At 31.1% G+C, this 20,967-nt stretch overlaps 2 protein-coding genes across 5 annotated transcripts in view; both read left to right on the top strand.

The window, feature by feature from the left end:
• LOC113554176 overlaps positions 1-8,614 on the top strand; it is a 98,604-nt gene extending 89,990 nt beyond the window's left edge. For all 3 annotated transcript variants that reach the window (XR_003405237.1, XR_003405238.1, XM_026957906.1), the window contains one exon: positions 8,145-8,614. Coding sequence is in view for 1 of the 3 variants with exons in the window: in XM_026957906.1 (XP_026813707.1) it covers positions 8,200-8,598 (399 nt within the window). In the remaining 2 variants the exon portion in view is untranslated. The remainder of the gene's footprint in view (positions 1-8,144) is intronic.
• A 93-nt stretch (positions 8,615-8,707) lies between these two features.
• Positions 8,708-20,967, top strand: part of LOC113554118 (neuroligin-1-like) — a 274,533-nt gene continuing 262,273 nt past the window's right edge. Inside the window, exon 1 of one of the 2 annotated variants that reach the window (XM_026957831.1) lies at positions 8,708-9,085. In XM_026957831.1, coding sequence (XP_026813632.1) covers positions 8,911-9,085 — 175 coding nt within the window. In that variant the 5' untranslated portion in view covers positions 8,708-8,910. The remainder of the gene's footprint in view (positions 9,086-20,967) is intronic. The other variant, XM_026957824.1, reaches the window with a different exon arrangement.

Here is a 20,967-nt window from a genome sequence, read left to right on the forward strand (position 1 = left end):
AATCTAAAGGTAATCGTTAAAGTATTTTAGTAGAATAATTTTTATGTACATTATGTAAATATAGTATACCATATCTGGAAACTTTAATCATTTTTATTTTGAAGTTCTTAAGCCCACTGCTTGACTGTATTACTTTTAAATGTATTCAAACTTAAATGGGTATATTTTACAGTAATACCCATAAACTAATTTGATTAGTTTTATTATCTGAACTACAGTTAATTTTTTACCATTCAACTTTAGGACCGGATGGGAGCAAAAACAATTTTATGTCTTTCATGAACTTGTAATTAAAATGCGTTTCCGTTCTAAAACACTCGTGTAGTTTCTTTTTCTCATTTAAAATCTTTCTTCGCTCATGTTGTATAAAAAGGGTTGTTTCGTATTATAATTTTTAAATGTACTTTTGGTCACACATTATATTGGTCACTGAACATTGGTAGTATTATATATTTTTATGAGTTAATTATGGTTTAATTTTGAAATCAACGAAAATGAACATCTTTGATATTATGATAATAGAATAATAACAAATTAATGAAATTTGAATATAATGTTAATTTGTGCATTTTTAGTTTTTGATGTAGTCATAGAACAAATTTAAAATTTTAATAAATTGATTTTCAAGTCCCTTTGCGACTTCTAGATTACGTATATCACTATATTTTATAGTTTAGACTTTAAAATGAGACAGGAATTTGTACGCCGATATTTGAAACTTTTTCTTATATTCTGTGTCAGTTATAATATTCATATTCGTGAATTTTGGAACTGAATTAATTGGAGTCTCTTTTCACCACTTGAAGCTGTATAAATATATCCATTTAGGTAGTGACAATAGTTCTTAACTTTGTTAATGTGTAACGTTTGATAAAATATGTATAATATAATATACTGTGTTCTTCAAAATGTAATAATTATATTGTACTCGAAACTCACAAATACTGAACAAAATATGATAATATTATTCATATATCATAATATTATTATTTACAAAACCAAAATATCACTGATAAAAAAAAAAAAAATAGAACATAAATTATGATTATCTTCTATTGATTGATGATATTTCTCTGAGAATTTTTGTTTTTCTTATTTCTACCATACCATTTATTTTGATTAAAGCTTTTAAAAAAAATGATTACGTATCTATTGCAATAAAAACAATAACATGTTTCATGCATACCTATTGGATAATTATTACAACTTACACTATTTATTTTATTGATACTCAAGATAAAATATTTATTTGGCGAATCCTAATCACTGAGTAATTTAATATCATAAATCGTACTCATATATAAGTGTTATCGGGTCCAGCTCAGATATTATATGATATATTATATCGACGGGTTTTATACGAAATTAATGTGAAAATTGCACCGCGTTCGGACCACTCCTATATTTTATCCCAAAACATTTTATATATAATATACTATATTATAGGTGTACATCTAATGTGAATATATGATTTACCGTCCTTAGCTGGGAGATGTGTGTTACCGCAAGTGAAGATATTTCATTTTTATATACCCCTTTAATGTCCGATTCTAGAATTAGATCAAATGCGTTATTATATACGTCGAGATCTCGATCAAAAGTCATATAAGAAAAACATTTATGCTCCCGGCGACCAATCCCGGCGCAGTGTTCCTGATTTATCTGGTCTAATTTCCAATTTTCCAAGTCCATATTATATATTACATAATATTTTGGTATATTAAAATAGTACCGGTGGCCAGTTTTTTTTTTATGCCGGATATACCCAAATTGGTCTAACTCTACTACAAAGGTCACGTACGGTTCGCCGTAAAAACAATACGATTAACCATAATTATAATATAATTACAGAAATAGCAAAAGAAATGTGCACACCACCAATGGCATTCTACCTTCACACCACCAAACACCAATAAAAACGTACACCGTGTCGAATGTTGATGCTGTAGTCTATAATATGTTATTATATTATTGTTATCGTAACATTTTGAGTCATTCGATAATTGTGTTTTTCCTTTTTATAATCCAATTTTTTTACTGTCATGGTTGAGCTGACGAGTTAGTCGGGATGAACCGTTTTTTTCTACATTTCTAAAAATTACATGAATAAAAAAAATAAACAAATATATTATGACACGACTCAGAGCTTTGCGTTTAGCTACCTCTGTTACGAGTATAAATTAATAATATTTATAATATTTTATTGGACTCTTTACCCGGGCATCTTCTCTGCACCATTTCATGTTATCGACACGAACGTAGCTATTTTGCCTATACGGAGTGCCGTCGAATTTTCCCAGGTCAGTTGTACCTTGTACTGTTTGTATAATATTATTATTACAATAAGTATAATAATAATATTGTCACAACCCTACGTCGACCCCGCACGCCGTGCCCTGGCACTCTAAACAAACGTTGTCGTCACGTCATTATCATATTTCTACGATGTATATATAAACATTATATGAATACTACGCCGTTAAAATGTCTACGTCCAATGACTATTCAATTTCGTTTACGATAATATTTTACAGTCAGCGGGCTGTATAATCGAATCGCGCAGACAACGTGTTCTCAAATCGAATCAACGGGTACGAGGTGTTATTTATGTGTAGGGGTACCTTCGCCCGGGAATAATAATTTCTGTACCTAACGAAAAAATAGGAAATATTATGTGAACAAAATATATAATACGTAGTATGGTAATATGTAAACGTATAACATAGAGTTGGAATATTATTGTCTCTTAAAATAAATAGCGAATATTTCTATTGCCAATCAGCGTTATTAATTATATGTTTTTTTATAATATTACTATTACTTATAGGCTGGCTATAGTTGGTTCCATAAAATACGTTTTGCTTTATGTGTTTATTTTCCAATTTCGCGTAGATGTTGACACTGTATAAGCGTTATAAAGTATTTATTTCTTAGTATCGTGGTTGTGTGTGTGTGTGTGTGTGTGTGTTAAACCTGTGGTGAATTTCGATTGGATTTTATTTCTTGTTCAATAAATTATCCACTCGATAAGCATAGCCGAAAATAAACACAACCGATATGTGTGTTTAAGGGTATATTCAAATTTTGATAATGGAGAAAAAATTACATGCAGTAACAACGGAAGGGGTAAAAAAATTGAAAAAAAGTATCACGTTATAGAAAAAATGAACGATTATTTTTTTTCTTCAAGATTTTTAATTCATTATTTATAGTATACAAGTTAGAATAGTTGTATTAAATATTTAACTGTAACCTAAACTGTATATGGTATTCTATTATAGTCTCCTTTAATTGGCTTTATTTATAATACTTACTAGTTATTATAGTATTAGTATAAGATATTTTTTAAATAATAATTTTATAATTCAATTTAAGATGTCATAAATGTGTTTTCATATTTTGCACAATAACTGAGAACTAATTAATTGAAAGAATAGAAAAAAACAAAGTTTTAAAAATAATCTGTTAACTAAAAATTTAACGGAAGATATAAATAATATAACTATTTTCTAATGAATAATAACAAAAAGCTTTTTTTATGATTTCTTTACCTATTAATTGTTTACTGAAGATTATAATAAAATTGTTTAGGTAATGTATATTATATACATATCTATATAAATTATTAATTAATAATTAGATCTAAACATCAAAATTAAACGATTTTGTTGTTTATAATACTCATCATATCATGGTGTATTTTAGTAGAAATAGTTTAAAATAAATTGAATAATAACTATTGTATTGAATATTTTTTTCTCGGTTAAAATACTTATTGGTATATTAATTACAAGTATTAAATTTATATAATGATTTTATTCATGAGTGACTAACGATGTGGATTTCAGATATTAATGTCTAGGCTTTGTGTATATAAAATGAGATAGATTTGTGTTAAATATACTTGTTAAGATCTATTTTATTCGTAACTGATAAAGGATTAGTTTAACGTTATTTGATATTTCTAATTAACACACCTACTATAATGATGAACCATCTAAAATATCAATCCAGTAATAACATCCTAGTTAGACAATCTTCCTTTTCAGAGTATCCATGTATAATGTATGTACTGATAAGGATAAGTTTAACGTAAACGAATGCTTTGAAATCATATGTATAAATGTCTAAATAGATATCACTATATCAGTAATAAAAAAAATGTCTTTTCATCAAAATAAACTACACACACACAAACAACATAGAAATAAATATAACCACAACATTAATATTATATGATGAGCATTTGAATATGTTACGTAATAATATAAAACAATAATAAGAACATGGTATAACAAGACAAAAATAAGATAACATAATAATTGATAAATAGTTATATAAATGTCTAAAAATGTAGAAAATTAAATTAATATATGAAAATCCAGACGATTATTATATTATGTTAAATAAATTGCTTTCATCAAATATGAAAGGTAAAGCTATGTAATTTGCGAGGGAAAAAATTATCTTAATACTAAAATATCATATTATTTTATTTTATCTACATAACGTAGATCCTAATTTATTTGAGGATATTATAAATTAACTACTAACAAAGCTCTAAGGCATGCGTAAACGTAACGCCGATAGATGGTTTTGAATAATCATCAAGATAATAACGGTCTATCGTATATATAAATCCTTTTACTTGATTATATTCAGCAAAAAAATGTAATGCTAAAAATACGTTTTAAGAATGACGGGCTTGTTAACTTTGTAAAAATGTCATAAACAAAAATTATTATATATTTTGGAATGTGCCATAAAATAAAATATAAAGTATAATGAATTTGTTGAAACGCATATTTATTTATTATATATATAAGCAAGCCCTTTAGATATTGGACTATTTGTAATAATAAGGTGACGATAAACGTGAAAAATAAAATTTTAATAAGAAATATCAATTGCAAAATAAGTTACCGAATTACTTTGTTACTTATTGTTCGATAAAAATGAAAATTGATTTTAAAACTACAATTACGATTGAAAGACAATATTTACGAGAGAAGCTAATATTATTTCGTCGAATAATTAGACGTCTATTGTGGTAAATCGAAAAATGACTGAACACGATTTCATTAACGGAATGATGATCGATGACGATTATAATTCGTAGAAAACGTATAATATTATTATATCGCGAAATTCTCCCTCATTTCTTGCGAACACATCATATTACATTTTGATGTCTTAAAGCGACCATGTCGATTAAAACGTTGTGTATTCTGTAAATCGAAGTACCAAGACGTCGTTATATGTGTACGCCCATCATAGGATTGATCAGTATAGAAACCTACTAAATTGATTAAGATAAGGTTTCATTAAAAAAATCATATTTTACGGTATTTTTATGAACCCTAGAAATGTTCTATGATTTATTATTTGTTTGACGTTCAATCTATTCCATTGTAATAAATATTGTATTATATGAATAATAATATGTCGGCCAGTATTTGTCATTCATTGTTTAAACGCATATTCGTCGCATATACATAATAGTAATAATATACGTTTGATCTTGTCAATTTACTTGGCCTTGCACACATTCATTATACAAACATAATATATATACGTACAGGCGTCATACACAATATGCATGATATTATGTTCGATTGTTAGATTTGTATGGAAACGTACATTGTGATAACAACAAAGTTTGGTGTTACACACTTGTACCAGCTAGCGACGCTGCACACGATCGACAGCGACTGTCGGAATATGATGATATTTTGCGTGCGCCCTCTTCTACTGTCAACCGAATAATGACGGTCGTCGTCGTCGTCAGTAGTATAATATTATATTATAATCTCGAAAATACTTACGATTTTTTTAGCACGTGTAAGCTTTTTAGATCACGAAATGTCAATTTGTACGTACAAATTTTGTTTTTATTAAGTGGGGAAATAATCTCGTAGTCGGGGAGCGTTTGCATAAAAAAAGAAAAAAAAAACGAAAACGATAATTGCAATACCAGCGATAAATCCGCGTGCATACAGCACAAACGATTTATGCCCCGTTCACCTAAACCTCATTCCTTTTCTCTCACTGTCTCGTCTCTGCCATGGTAACCGTTTCATTCCCGCACTAGGATTTTAATATCAAAGTTTTTGTCGCCGTGGGTGCGACGGGTATTAAAATTAATCGACAAATAGCATGTGTTGTATATGCACATGAAAATATAATACGTTTACAGGCTCTCTCAAATACGCACACAATCGCACTTGTGTATTTTATTATATAATATATATAATACTACGAATGTGTACTTTGGTGAATTTATATTAAAACGGCGTCTTCGTCGTTGTCGCCGTAGTCTTTTCTCCGTAAACATATATCTATAGGACATGACAGCGCCGTCGACACACTGTAACTCGCTTGAGCGGATTAACGCGCAGACTTTAAAAACTTTTACTAATCCTTTTTCGCAAAGCGAGTCTTAATAAAACGATATGATATAGTGTATAATTCCTACCTACGTAACGAAAATGTTCACGCAGTGCAATTCGACTCGTTAGTTCACTGAAATGATAATTTCGAATCATATATTGTCGGCGTATGTAATATTATGTTCAAATGAATAACTGATGTTATGAATGCGAGTTAACAACGTTATACGATAACAGTATTAGAGTTGTTTATACTCTGCCGTGACTTTTAGGTAAAATTACATAGAACAATGAAAATTCATTTTATTACGAATACATTTTGTGGCGTTTCGCAGTCATTAATGAACCGATCGATATTAAAATTACTACGTGAAGCGCAATAATACGAATAATTATTATAATGTCATATCGATATTTCATTATGTTTTTTGTGCCTGTAAATCAATTTTGATTCAGTTGTTTGTCGTCTCGAACTCTAAACAAAAAGTTGTTTAACACACCGAACAGTTATTACAGTTTAGCGTACACACATTGCATTTTATTATAATTCAAACGTCGATACGCGCATTATATAATAAATTATAGGACTTTGAACTTGAAGACGTCACTTATGCTGATTCAGCGTTAAACTGTAATTGTGTTTTCGTTGACCATTTTAATGCAATAATCGACGCGGCTTTGTCTCGTACACGCGCGAATAATTTCGTCGGGCAACGAGCGATTTCCGTCCAGTTCGGTTGGGCCACATTCTTCGATTAAATCAAGTTTCATCATCAGCTTTCATTTTCAACGACCGGTAGCTGCCATAGTAATTGCTTTAACGTCTTATCCTTTATAAAATGCTGTCTCGGAGGTTGTTGGAATAACAAAGTGAAGCTCCCAAGAGCCCATGTACTTGGCGCGCATTAGCAACGCCCATTGTCACTACCTGAGGTTATTTTTATACGAGACAGATATAGAGGATTGTATAGTCAAACCTCTATTTAACAAAAATGACGGTTCTTCAAAACAAATATTCGTTTGGTAGACATTTAGTGAAAAATCAATACATTTTTTTTACATAAACAATCGAACTTTTACGCGGAACAATATATTATTGTTTGATCAGAAATAATAAATAATATTTATAAAGTATTTAAAAAATATTAAATAATATTAATAAAATATTTAACGAATATTAAATTAATTAAAAAATAATAAAATAAGATTAATTCGTTAAATAGAAACATTTTATAATGAAAATGTCATAGTTCTTTGAAAAGATTCGTCGTTATACGTATTAAAGAGTTGAGTTTGGGCAAATAAAGTTTGGAATGTTTCTTACACATAATATATATATATATATATAAACATAAAATATACTATGTATATAAGCACGGCCTTTTGATGGAGTACAAAGTTAACATTAATTTTAATTTCGTATATAATACGATACTTACACGAATATATGTAATATCAACAAAATTATATAAAAATACTTAAAAGAGTAGTACAGTGCAGAGATTATTTAAGAAAATAAAAAATACAAACAGTTATTTTACAGACATATATTATACGACAAACATTAAACGTGAACTTTATCGTGAGTTGAATAATATACCGATAAAAGCCACCCATAAACTAAGTTTTTTATCTAAATAATAATAGACGACTTACGAAGTGAAAAATATGTCTTGGCACATTTTAGAGAATTTTATGACTACAAAAAAATTATAATTTTATAACATATTATAAGATCATTACGGTTGTTCGCAGGCGCTCGTGACGAGATCGTTTCGCAGCGGTCACCCACGATCAGATCGGCCGTCGAATGAACACGTTGGACGACGGTGACCGCGAATCCAGTTCGCCACTGGACTTTGGCGTGGCGGACGTGATAACGACCACTATCGTGTACCTGACGTGCACCGTCGCGGTATACGTGCTGTGCACATTCGTCGAAGACGCCGTTGACGAACCGGCCGCGCAAACGCCAGACGGCACCGGCACACCAGCCGCGGCACCGCCGTCGGCGTCAGTAGCGTCGGAGACGTCAGTCGCGGGAACAGGAGCCAGTGGATCCGCTACAGCGTCGCGTCCGCCACCGACGCACGCGCCTACTCAGTCGTGGCCGACGCCGCCGGACGCGGGCCAACCGCCGGCGGAAACGGGAGACACGGCGCAGGCAACGGTACCGGAAGACATGGGACGCGAGAAACGCCGACGGTGATCGGTGTCGCGGCCAATGATCGGCCAACCGACCGCGAACGCCGCGGCAGTGGCGCTGACCGTGGCGATCGTGGCCGTGGTCGCGCTGTGGACACCCGCCGCATCCGCGGCCACGCTCACGCGGGTCGTGCAGACCCGATACGGCAAGCTCCAGGGTGTGGTGCGCACCGTGGACGCATCCGTGTCTGCGGCCGCCGGCGGCACGCCGTCTGCCACCGTCGACACGTTCCTGGGCGTGCCGTATGCCACTCCGCCCGTCGGCTCCAATCGGTTCGGACCCACTCGCACCCCGTCGCCCTGGGACGGCGTCCGAATGGCCGATGCCCCCGGCCCGGTGTGCCCGCAACGCTTGCCGGACGTGTCCAACGAGACGGCAGCCCTGAATCGCATGCCCGTAGGACGGCTCGTCTACCTCAAGCGTCTGTTGCCGTACCTGCGCAACCAGTCCGAGGATTGCCTGTACCTGAACATCTACGCCCCGTCCCAAGGTCAGTGACGTTTATAAATACATGGTATACGTTGTATACCCGTCGAATTGTTGTCGCGTGGGGTGTGTGTGTGTGTGTGTGTGTTAGGCGGGACGGAAAGAGCGAGAGTTCCCCGCTTAGTGCTGACGTGTTTCATACACGTCCGTCCAGCAGCTCGCTCCCCCGAGATATTTACGTCCGCATCATGTGTCAGAGCGTTTACTAAAAATATATACTTCCGTATACTTTAATCCCCTTTCCTATTAATAAGAAGGCTTAGAATTAGATAATACCCGTCTATCATTTGATCAGAGACGTGGATTGAAAATAAAATAATTGTTATTAGAATTTTCATTCGGAAAAGAAAAAACTGAAAATCTTTTCTGGTCCGAAATGTCACTTCAGTATCTTTATGAACCAACACTTATGGAAATGGAAACCATCATTCTTCATATCGATGAATCCGTCAAAACCCATAGAATCATTAAGGATCTTATGCGATTTCTACAGACGACTGGGTCTTTATTTCCTCTATGAGATGATGAAAATTACTTCGAGTTCTCGTGCAATGATAACTATCCAAATATTTTGTACCATTCGGAAGATTTTCGAAGTAATTTTAAAATTATCATTAATATTTTGTCCCTTATTTATTTTAATTATATTTAAAGTTTTGGAATAATTTAATAAATATAATTTCTTTTGTCCGTAAACAGTAAATATCTGTTTGTAATAACATTCTTTCTCGGTACCTTCTGTAAGTAGTCTAATGTCGATACAAATAATTCTCAGCGTGTTTGTAGTGTACGAATAGTATTGAGCGCATTACAATGATGTTTTTATGACAAGGTGTATAATTATAATACTTAAACATCGCATGTATTAGTCTGAAAATATTACCTAGTGTTAGCTCCGGGTGAAAAATAAATTATAGAAAACATAATATATTGGGGACTTATGCTTAAACTTTAACAACAACAACAACAACCACTGCGTGTTACCGCGGTCGGTCGTTATACGAATTTCCGTAATCATAATTCATGTTTTAAACCGACCGCACCTAAACCCGCGGTGACTTAAATGTTCTACGGTAGCTTTAAGACTCGATGGTTTGCAAAGACAAACCGTAACAAGAGAATAGTATTTAAACTCAAGTCGTTCACGATAATAGCAGTAGTTATCTCTAGGGTGGAATATATAAGATATAAAAAAATAAATAAATAAAAGAGAACGCTTATTATTATTGTAGACGTTAGACACAGCAAAAATGTACCCAAGTACTCAGAAATGTAATCCATAACAATAAATTCGTATTAGTAGAGCAATGATTGTATGGGCATATACCTAATTTCTTAACTATTACGCGCGGTATATACGTATACATTTTATATGCATATTTGTAGCTTTATTCTTTGAGTGTTCCGATTTTTTCTCCTGATTTTGGACGTTGAAAACCATAAAAATCAAGTACGCACTATTTGACGATTTACATAATTGCTTGATTATAATGACGTTACAAAATTAATATGCATTGAATAGATAAGAATAGAATTGTATATGGTGTGTGGTGTGCTCGAGCAGAAAATTAAATATAAATTTATAGGTAAATAATATTATTATTTAATGTCTAGATTCGGTTCGAGCTGAAGTAAAAATAATTATATATATTATATTGATAGAAGTTGTGGATTTTTCAAACAACAATATATTTATACGCCATTAATTGACATATTAATATACTGGGCTTACTTCATCCCCCTTCCCCTCCACGTCCCCTCCACGTAAATCCTGAAATTATAAAGCCTATATAATAATGAGCAATGTGCACTAATTAGTTGACATATTTTAATCACTTAATTGATCACATTAATTAACCACAATGTTTACCTGTCTAGAGCACTGTTAGTCATCGTGTCATCGGTTGGTTTATAAAATGTAAAAATGATTTTATAATGGGTAGGTTTTAATTATCAATTGATACTTTTATAATATAATTCACGGTATTATATATGATTTATATTTTTTTTTATTTTTAATATGATGACATTTAAACGTTGTATTATAGTTAAATCGTAATTATCCATTATATATCAGTAATATATAGTAATAACAGTTGTTCACTCATTTATTTTAAATAATTAAAACGATCGCTGTTGATAATTATTGATTAGTGTTGTTTGACAGTATCTCAGGTCGTTTTAAATTCATATGATAAAAATACTGGTAATTGTGTTGGTTTCTACGTCAATTTTGACTTAGGATATTTAGAAGAGCTTGCATAATATATATAGTGTGTATTACACATTACTTATGGTATTTAAGAGCATAAAACGTTAATCGAGTGACCATTAAAATAAATTACTGATTTAATTTTGTATCATATACATAATTTTAAAAAAAAAATAATTAATGTCATAACAGAGATCTTTCATAAAAACTTTACTATACATACTATGTTATATAGGTTTTTATACTCGTATTTACATAAGTTAAATGCATACTGAAATTTAATTCCGAATTACATTGAGCACATTTTTCGTTGAATTAGGAAAACTAGGTCTTCAAGTCCACAAACGAAATTTGTTTACTTAAGAATATTATATTTTTCCATCTTTTAATGCCGTTGACGAAGAGTCAACAGTGGATTTAGCTTTTTTTTTTAGAAGCAATGTATAATATTGTTTATTGTACGCAATTGTGATTACTATTTATTATTATATTTAATCATGGTATACAGAAGAAATACATCATAAAATATCCTAGTGATCTAAAGCGGTTACAAAAATGTACATAAAATTCACGTTTTCATAAAAATATTAAGCATGGCACAAAGTTACGGACACAGAGTCCAGCAATACGATATATGTACGAGACGAGCAAATGGCACGCATCCTTCTGCGAAAATTAATATTTAATTAATATTCCGTCTACTTTGTCCACTACTTGTCCGAGAATTCGTAAACAATGAGTGGATCAATCGATTAAATATGAAACTAAATATATTATTTTATAAGTTTAGAGATAACTAGATTATATTATAATATGCTAAGTGCCTATTTAAATATATAAAATAAAATATCAGTAACTAAGAGTGTAAGAATCCTTATAGTATAAGGAAAAAAAAACAAAATATTCGTCTTCTCTTGAAAATATTAGGTGACCGAATGTTTACTGTTTACAGTCTCAAGACGTCGAGAAATAAGTAAACGTTGGCCCTATTCACTGAGATAGAACATGTACGCTGCTGTTGTATATCAATATATATTTTTAAAACTTAGCTCGGCGGGTGTCGGGTATTATTTAATGCTAAAAAACTATATCATTTATGCACGATATTTACTGTCGTTAAAACACTTTTCGATAAACACTGATCAGAAAAAAATGTCTAGACAAAAATCAAAATCTTTTCGTTTATAAAAAAAAATTGCAGTAGGCAAACAATAGTATTATAGTTTATTATATAATATAAAAAAAAATGTTAAACAATAACAGAAATACTTAATTATTGCAGGGAATAACAATCACGTGTCATTAATTTTATTGTCGTGAATATAATAATAATGGTTACATAAAGCCCTTCAACGAAAGCTACAGTGTTATCAATTTATTTATCCGTAACAGAAAAGCAAAGAATATATTATTATTATTTTTTTAGTAGGTACGAAATCGTCAAAACAGATCGATTTCTTTTTTGTGTCCCGTTTGGAATGCGCGTATGGTGCGTCCTGACGTGGTTTCGAGATTATTTCATATTGCGCATCCCATATACACACGCGGAAACTGAAAGTTGAACAAAGAATGCATTTTTAAAACATTTAATTTTCCAGGGAAAAAAATTGTAACATTTAAAAAACAACTTATGAAAAGTCAAACTTTAATTTTTGTGAGTTCGTTTGAATATTAAGACTTTCAACAATCAGGCAAATTTATTAAAAACACAAATGTGAGTCACGTTCATTTGTAATTAATTTAAAAACCGCTAAGCATCCCGCATTAAATCCCAATGCGACAGAGTTATAAATTAAATTATTTACGAACAATAACTACACGCTCGCATTTTTACACGAACATACCGCGCTGGCTATAATATGCGTAATAACTATGGCATGGATGGAATTGTTGAAACAACATACCTAATGTAGTAATGTCGTAAAAACGATTAAGCAAAAGTATATTAGAATTATTTTAATCCACATAATAATTTGATGCTACCTCGATTGTTGCAAGTCGTAAATAAATTGACCTACCTAAAAATACTCGCGTGTATAATATATCAGCCTGCACGTGATGCAATTTCGCGTATGCCAGACCGTTGTAAAAATGCCGTCACTACTTTGTCTTTTACATAAGTAAAAATATAATGGGTACTAGGTGCGTAGTAGAAATCATTTGACAAAATAATAAATAATAAATATTATTATTTTTTTTTTTTTTTTTTTTTTTTTTTTTTTTTTTTTTTTTAGGGGGTTAGTTTATGGAAAAATTAAAAATGTTCAATAAATGTGATCCATTTTTTAAAATTGTACTTATTTAAAATTAAAAAAAAATCATCATGTAATATAATATGTAGGTAGTGTACTAGTATACAGTTTTAATGGTAATACAAATTACCATAATTTATGATAATAATTAAAATGAAAATAATGACGCTAATAGGAATCATTGATCATCATCGTCATTCCTATTCCGTTGGTATATAGTTTAAATACTAATCTCGTGTTAAGTAAGCAACTAATAATTATGTTCAATAATAATAATGAACTCTATAATATCGAAAAACACGCGAAATGTTCTATATATTTTTATATAATATGTTACATGTTATAAAGCTGTGTAATAATGTAATAATATATTATAAAGTTATAAAGATTAACGATGGCATGTATATGAAACGTTTCAGGCTTAACAGTGAAGTGTGAAATTGGATTGAAAGAAAAATTTTAAAAATGATACTAAGTAGGTAATAAGCAATATTATCAATTCTAAAAGCAATATAAACAAAAAAATAAAATAATAAATAAATAGAAAAAACCCCCCATAGCGAAGTACGATTGTGGCCCCTACTCGTTCGAGTTGTCAGTTAAAGAACATATTATTATTAAAGTATTATGATTTAACTAAAAAAACGTTTTTTAATTCACATGGAAAGAATTGAAAATAAATATCATTCACTTATTAAAATATAAAATATTTTTATATATACATACACTTTATATTATAAAGTGAACAGGTATTTATTTTGTTATACGACCGTACAATACAATATGAATCGTGCACAGTTGGTTACATATAATATTATTATAGTATGCATACTATTATTTTTATTCATTGAATTATTTTTACGTGAAAGTTGATAGGACAAATTATACGGTATACCTATCACAATACATTTATTGCTATTCACTTAATTAATAATAACATAAGTATGAGTGTTGTTGCGTATTTAAAAATAGAAAATTACTTAACCACCACTGTTCTTTTCAAACAAAAATATACATTTGGTAAAATATAATTAACAGTAATGAACGGCCGAGTTTTAGTGCAATTTTAATTTTAATTTTTAAGCTACGACTGACGATAACATGTATCGAATTGTTTTTTATGCTGATTTATGCAATGTAAAAATTAAAATAAGTAGCTACATAATTTGAAAATAACATTTCATATAAAATAGACATTTTTTATTTTTGTTATTGTTATATAATATTATATTATTATTTAGTAGCTCAAAACCCGTTGTATGATGTATCTCTTAGTCACATATTTTAATATAGTAATTGAAATATACTAAGCGTAAACAGTTAGACCTAGAAATAAACATTTGGGTACTGATTCACTGTTTCTACAATATGTGTTTCTAACTGGGATGGGATGAAGACGATCTAGCTGTATATTATGCACTGCCATTGCTTTTAAACAACTGGAATGGTATAGTACCGCTTCAATGTACAAAGACGCGAAATATAACGAAATAAACTCAAACGGTTTCTGCAGTAGTCTACACACAATTAAACGGTTATCTCGAAATTCGTTTGTAGAATACTCTGTGCGACGAATTTCATCGACATAATAAGTGAACAGTATAGTTCGTTTCGTATGCATAGAAAACGGTGTAAAGTAGGAAATATAGCGCATAATAATAGTATACCTCAACTATCTATTTTTATTGAAAAATTGTAATTATAAGATGATTTAATATAAAGTTGAACTTAATGCTTGCTAGTACTGTATGTATTTGCTGATGCATAAATAATAAGTAAAAATAACTTTTCATTAAAATTGCATTTTGCGTACGACCTAGTTCTATTTTATTTTATTTTTTTGTCTCGATTCGATAAACCTAAAATTGAACACGTATTATTATTGCTATTATTATTATTATTATTATTATTACAACTTCTGGGTTGTATGCATTATGGATTCGAATACATTATAAGCATTACCCTGAACTGTTTTCATAATTTTTCAGATATATAATGCGGCAGGTTTAACATTTTGGATTAATTATGTAGATAGGTTTTTGAATTTAAACAAAATAACATTTAGAAAATCTTATGCGTGTATTGTAGACTGGGAGGAATCCAAACATTGTGCACACTTTGAATGATAAAAATATACACCATGATTCTTTTATCAAACAACACTCATTATTTCAAAAAGTATTAATGTTTTTGAAATTTTTTTTTTACATAGTTTCAAGTTGATAAAAAACAACGTTTTTATTAATAATATATATTTTTAAATATTTTTTATCCTTATATTTTTTTTAAGTTTTTTACTTTTTTGAATGACAACATAGTGTTTCAATTTCATATTCCAAAGCAGAATAATTTTCTGAGTATTTCGATTCATAAAATTCGAATCTAGGGTGGGTAGTTTATGAGTTAAACTTATTTAAAGTTTAGACCAGCGGAGTAGTGGACAAACATTTTGCGGGGTAACCCCGTACCACAACACTCCGCGCAACTAAACTTTAAATACGTATAACTCATAAACTACTCGCTCTAAATTCGATTTTTATGTATCAAAATTCTCAAAAAATTATTCTGCTTTGGAATATGAAATTAAAAATCCATGTTGTCATTCAAAAAAGAAAAAAAAATTAAAAAATTATAAGGATAACAAATATTTAAAAATATAATTTTTTAATATAAACGTTGTTTTTTAACAATTTGAAACTATGTAAAAAAATATTTTCAAAAAAATTGATACTTTTTGAAATAATGAGTGTTGTTTGATAAAAAAAATCACTCTGTATATAGTAAAAGGTTCATTTCCTAAATACAAGCGCGGGTTTTTCACTGTAATAATAATTATTTTTTCTTTTTACAGCGGATTCATGGAATAATTAGAATATCGCAGAAATACAAATGATTGCAATTTATTTTGAAAAAATTATGAATCATTATATTAATATGATATACAGATTTATAAATGTATATTTTATATTTCGTATTAATTTCGCTGGAATTGTTATGAATTTCGTAGAACCAATGAAGGATTCTGTTCGAATAAGCATATACACCACTGTTCGAGTTGAATTTAAATAGTATAAAATATTGTTGTTTACTTTGCTTTGTTATGAACAAAGTTTGTTCTTGAAATTTGCGACTCAATGTACTTTATATTATATATACTTTTAAGAAATGCATTTTGTTTTAAAATCAGTTCTATTTTATACTTAAATGCAACGTATTTTGCTACTGCCATTCGGAATGTAGGTCATACGACTGATTAATTAATGATATAATACAACGACGATATTACGATAACCCATAAAAGGTTTCCCTCGACATAAGTCCCGTGTCGTATCGCATTGCGTCGTGCGTTATAATATAACAGAATACAGAAAACGTATGCCCCGCAAATCAGTACGCGTCACGTATACGCACACGCATTATTGCGGACCGCGAGCGTGGTACACGCGTACGAATTGTCCTCAAATGATTTTTATATATTGTAATATAATAAAAATGATGTTCTTTTACGGATGATACGTCGTTTACAATATTTATTGAAAAAGTTTTCGGATAGCGATATTGCACGTCGTCTGTATATATGTATATATAGTGTGCATATATACTTTGCTGCTGCTGCTGTTATGCACAATGTGACCGAAACGCCTTTGTCGGGCTCGAACGTTCAAACTTTTGTCACTGTATAATAATATACAGACACGATAAAATATATCGCCTTTGCGTATGACATTATTAAACGATTCCGGCCGACAAAAGGATCTTAATTTAAAATTCGAATATTCCGCGGTACCGCGGCGGCATACTGTGCGCGCGCCTATACGTACATCCGCCAACACGAAAACTACACGTCGCGAACGGGTTGTTAATCGTAATACTGTACAAATGACGCGTCGCGCGTATCGATCGGCGGACCACTGCAGCACGCGCGCTACCGGCGTACCGCAAAAACGCGTATAGTCTCTCCCACGGTGCGTACAACGGTCGTGCCGCGCGTGGGCCATATATGTATTATTATATTTTGTCGTGTTGCGTACGACCGATACGTCGTGAGACGAAAGCTCATTAAGTAATCTGATTAGCCCTAGCCCGTAGCGTCAGCGCGCGCGCGCGCACACACGCGGCGTATCGATCTGAGGTGGACGTAATTGGCTTATACGTGTATTTCATACGCACACGGCGGAAAAGCTTTTTCGATTACGTGCCGATTCCGCCGGGCCGCTAAAATATTATGTCCTTGGCGAAGTCTTCCGGTACGCCGCAGCCCCCGAACCCAATGCCGACGCCGCCGACGTCACTATACACCGTCCGTACCGCTGCAACGGCGACTCGTTCACGGCTCGCGTTATCAATTATCACGCGATCCTATTGTTATATTACGACGCGTTACCGGCCACACGAATGCGGTCGTCGTCGTGTGCGGTGTGCGCCTGCACGCGGACGAATAAACAACGATATGCACACGCCCGCCCGCGCTTCCTTTTGCGTCGACGGCGGCGACGACACGGTGTGTGACACGCGCCACGTTAACGCGTTTAACGCCGCCGTCGTCGCCGTCGCATTACTGTGGTTTTTTTTTTTTTTTTTTATTTTTTCGCGCGCACACGTCCCGGCTCCGTGTAAAAATAATCGCGTGTACAGAATTTAAAACAGCGTCGGCGCGCGCGCTCACCGACAGTATGATCTATTGTCGCGCGGCGAAGTTAATATTTTATATTTCGTATTCCGCATACCGCTGCTGTCGTAAATAATAATTTCGAAATCGGGCGATTTCAATCGGCTTGTCTTTACAACTTTTCGTGCCCGTGCGTTCGATCGCACTATTGGGAACTCCGCCAACGTAAAACGGTGGCCTTTAAATATCTCGGGGGAAAATGACGTACCGCCGATATGAGAGCGACAGTGAACCGAGCTGACCCACATAATATAATATTGCGTTAATCCTGGTCATGTCGTGGCGACGTAGGGGGCGAGCGGGATTTGTTTCGGGTGTTTTTTTTTTTTATTTTTATTGTATTGCTTTTACCCGGGTAGGTCGTCCGGCGAGACAATTGCAATATATTAATTCGAGTTCGAAATTAAGTCTTAATGCCGTTACTTTGGACTCCAGGGTAGGTTCATCTAAGGTACGATGATGATTTCATCGGTCAAAAATGTGTTACTTATTAAGTGCTGTTATGCCCGACTAACTGCAGTATATCAAGATTTTATGAACAAGAATCTTATAACGATATAAAGTATCGTATGAGATATTATCAGAATCAAATTGTATATGCGTATTACGTTGTCTAACGATGAAATAGGATGCGCGTGAAAATCGTATAGAACAATATGATATTATGTTACAAATTAAATATTAAAAAGGTAAGCAAGTGATTACCGCTATCCGACGAGTGAGTCCTACATTATGGGTGTGTACAATTTGAATTCACTGATATATTAATGAATACGAAAAACGATTCTGAACGGAGACGGTTTGTCAGTCTGTATATAATATAACTAAGTATATTTTGTGATATGTTTTTTTAACATAGCATATAGCTATTAAATAAATTTATTTTACTTTTAGTAAAAACTAAGTTGATACAATTTTATGCAAAAATATTGCATTTATTATATTATTAGTATTTAATAAAATTATTATTATAAACATTAAAATTAAATTAATAACTAAATATATACTTTTAAAATATTCAATCGAAAGAAATTTTACACAACATACCATAAAAAAAAGGCATAACGTGCAATCTGAAAAATAATAGAAGTCGTATTGTCGTTTATTAATGTTGCATACTTACTTCAAATTTGAAAATACTGTAAGATATTTGAACGTTTTTATCCTCTCAGCCATCAGAAACAAAAATTTAAGAAGGTGCATTCCGTAACTACAGTTATTTATATTATTTTTATACAACTGCAGGATCATATTATTTTAAAATATATAATATTACACACATTATTATGTTAAGACATTTATTCATACATATATACCTATATACGCATACTTTACTACCTACACTATTCCTAATAATATACTTTATTACCAAACCATATCAATGACTGCCGGACAATATAGGTTGATTAAAATGTACTCCGAAGGCTCCATAAAAGTTCTTAGCCCGTGCTACTAACTTATAAGTAACTATTATCATAAGCGAGAGTGAACTGTCGAAATTCTAGTAAAGTTTAAGTGGTTTGCAAGTAATTTTGTTTGTATATTATAATATTGTTATTATTATTCATTAAAAAGCTTTAGAACAATTGTTTTACGAGAAATTACAAGTTTTCGGTTAATTCCGTAGGTGTCCGTCGTCTAAATTTTAGTTGAAGACGAGAAACCAAAAAAGCCAACTCACAGGGTAGGGTGTTTTAATCATCTATTAAACGTTTTCTTTAAAAAATACATTTAAAAATTTAAAAAAATAATCTCGAAAAGATTTCAGTATATCTAAAGAAGGTCAACAATTTTTAAAAACCGTGTGTTTGGGCCACACATTTGTTTGTTTGTTATTGTAATTCATTTTCAACTTAAATAAAGAATATAATCTGTGTTGAATTTTAAATTTATACTTATTTTATGACTTTTTGAAAAAGTAAACGAAAAAAAATGAAGGAAAAAAAAAATAAAATGATAATATAATCAATACAATATAAATAATAATCACAGAATATAATATTATACAATCTATTTGCTGTATTATAAATATTGTAATCTATAATATTATGAAGCTTAAAATGCTGATAAAATTATTAAGATTCTTGGTATATAAAATAATTATTATAATAAAAATGAATCTAAATTAATTTAAATATAATATAAAAATTAAAAGTATGAATATAATACCTAATAGTATATCAGGCATCAGCTGTAAATAAATAATATTAATTTATATATACAATAAAGTCATAAAATGATCAATAGTGTATTTTTGTATAATCTTCATATTCCCCCAATTTCAACAATAAATCGTGACAGATTAACTTGTCAGACTATATTGTTTGATTATATTTTTGAGTTATTTTTCATTTTTGAAAGCAATGGCATATCTACAGGGAATTTCTTGTTAAAATTCATGTAATAGAAAATTAAACTAATTTTTATATAGTCACACAAATATTATATTACATTATATTTCTATAGACTGATCATATCATTTGTATACATTTTTCTCAATAAATATATATATCATATATTTTTTTAATATAATAATGCATGTATATTTTTATCACACTTAATGTATGATTAATGGATTACAGTCTATAATAAATAATAATAATTATTAATAACCATCATATTATAAAACCTATAGTAGGAAGTAGCTATGTAAATTGAAAATATAAACAAATGTTTTTGAAACAAATCGAGCAAAATAAATATAATATAGTTGTATAATATTTAAATGTATAATTAGTTTATATATATTTTTT

The sequence above is a fragment of the Rhopalosiphum maidis genome, chromosome 1, assembly GCF_003676215.2.
Source record: "Rhopalosiphum maidis isolate BTI-1 chromosome 1, ASM367621v3, whole genome shotgun sequence".
Classification (NCBI taxonomy): Eukaryota; Metazoa; Arthropoda; class Insecta; order Hemiptera; family Aphididae; genus Rhopalosiphum; species Rhopalosiphum maidis.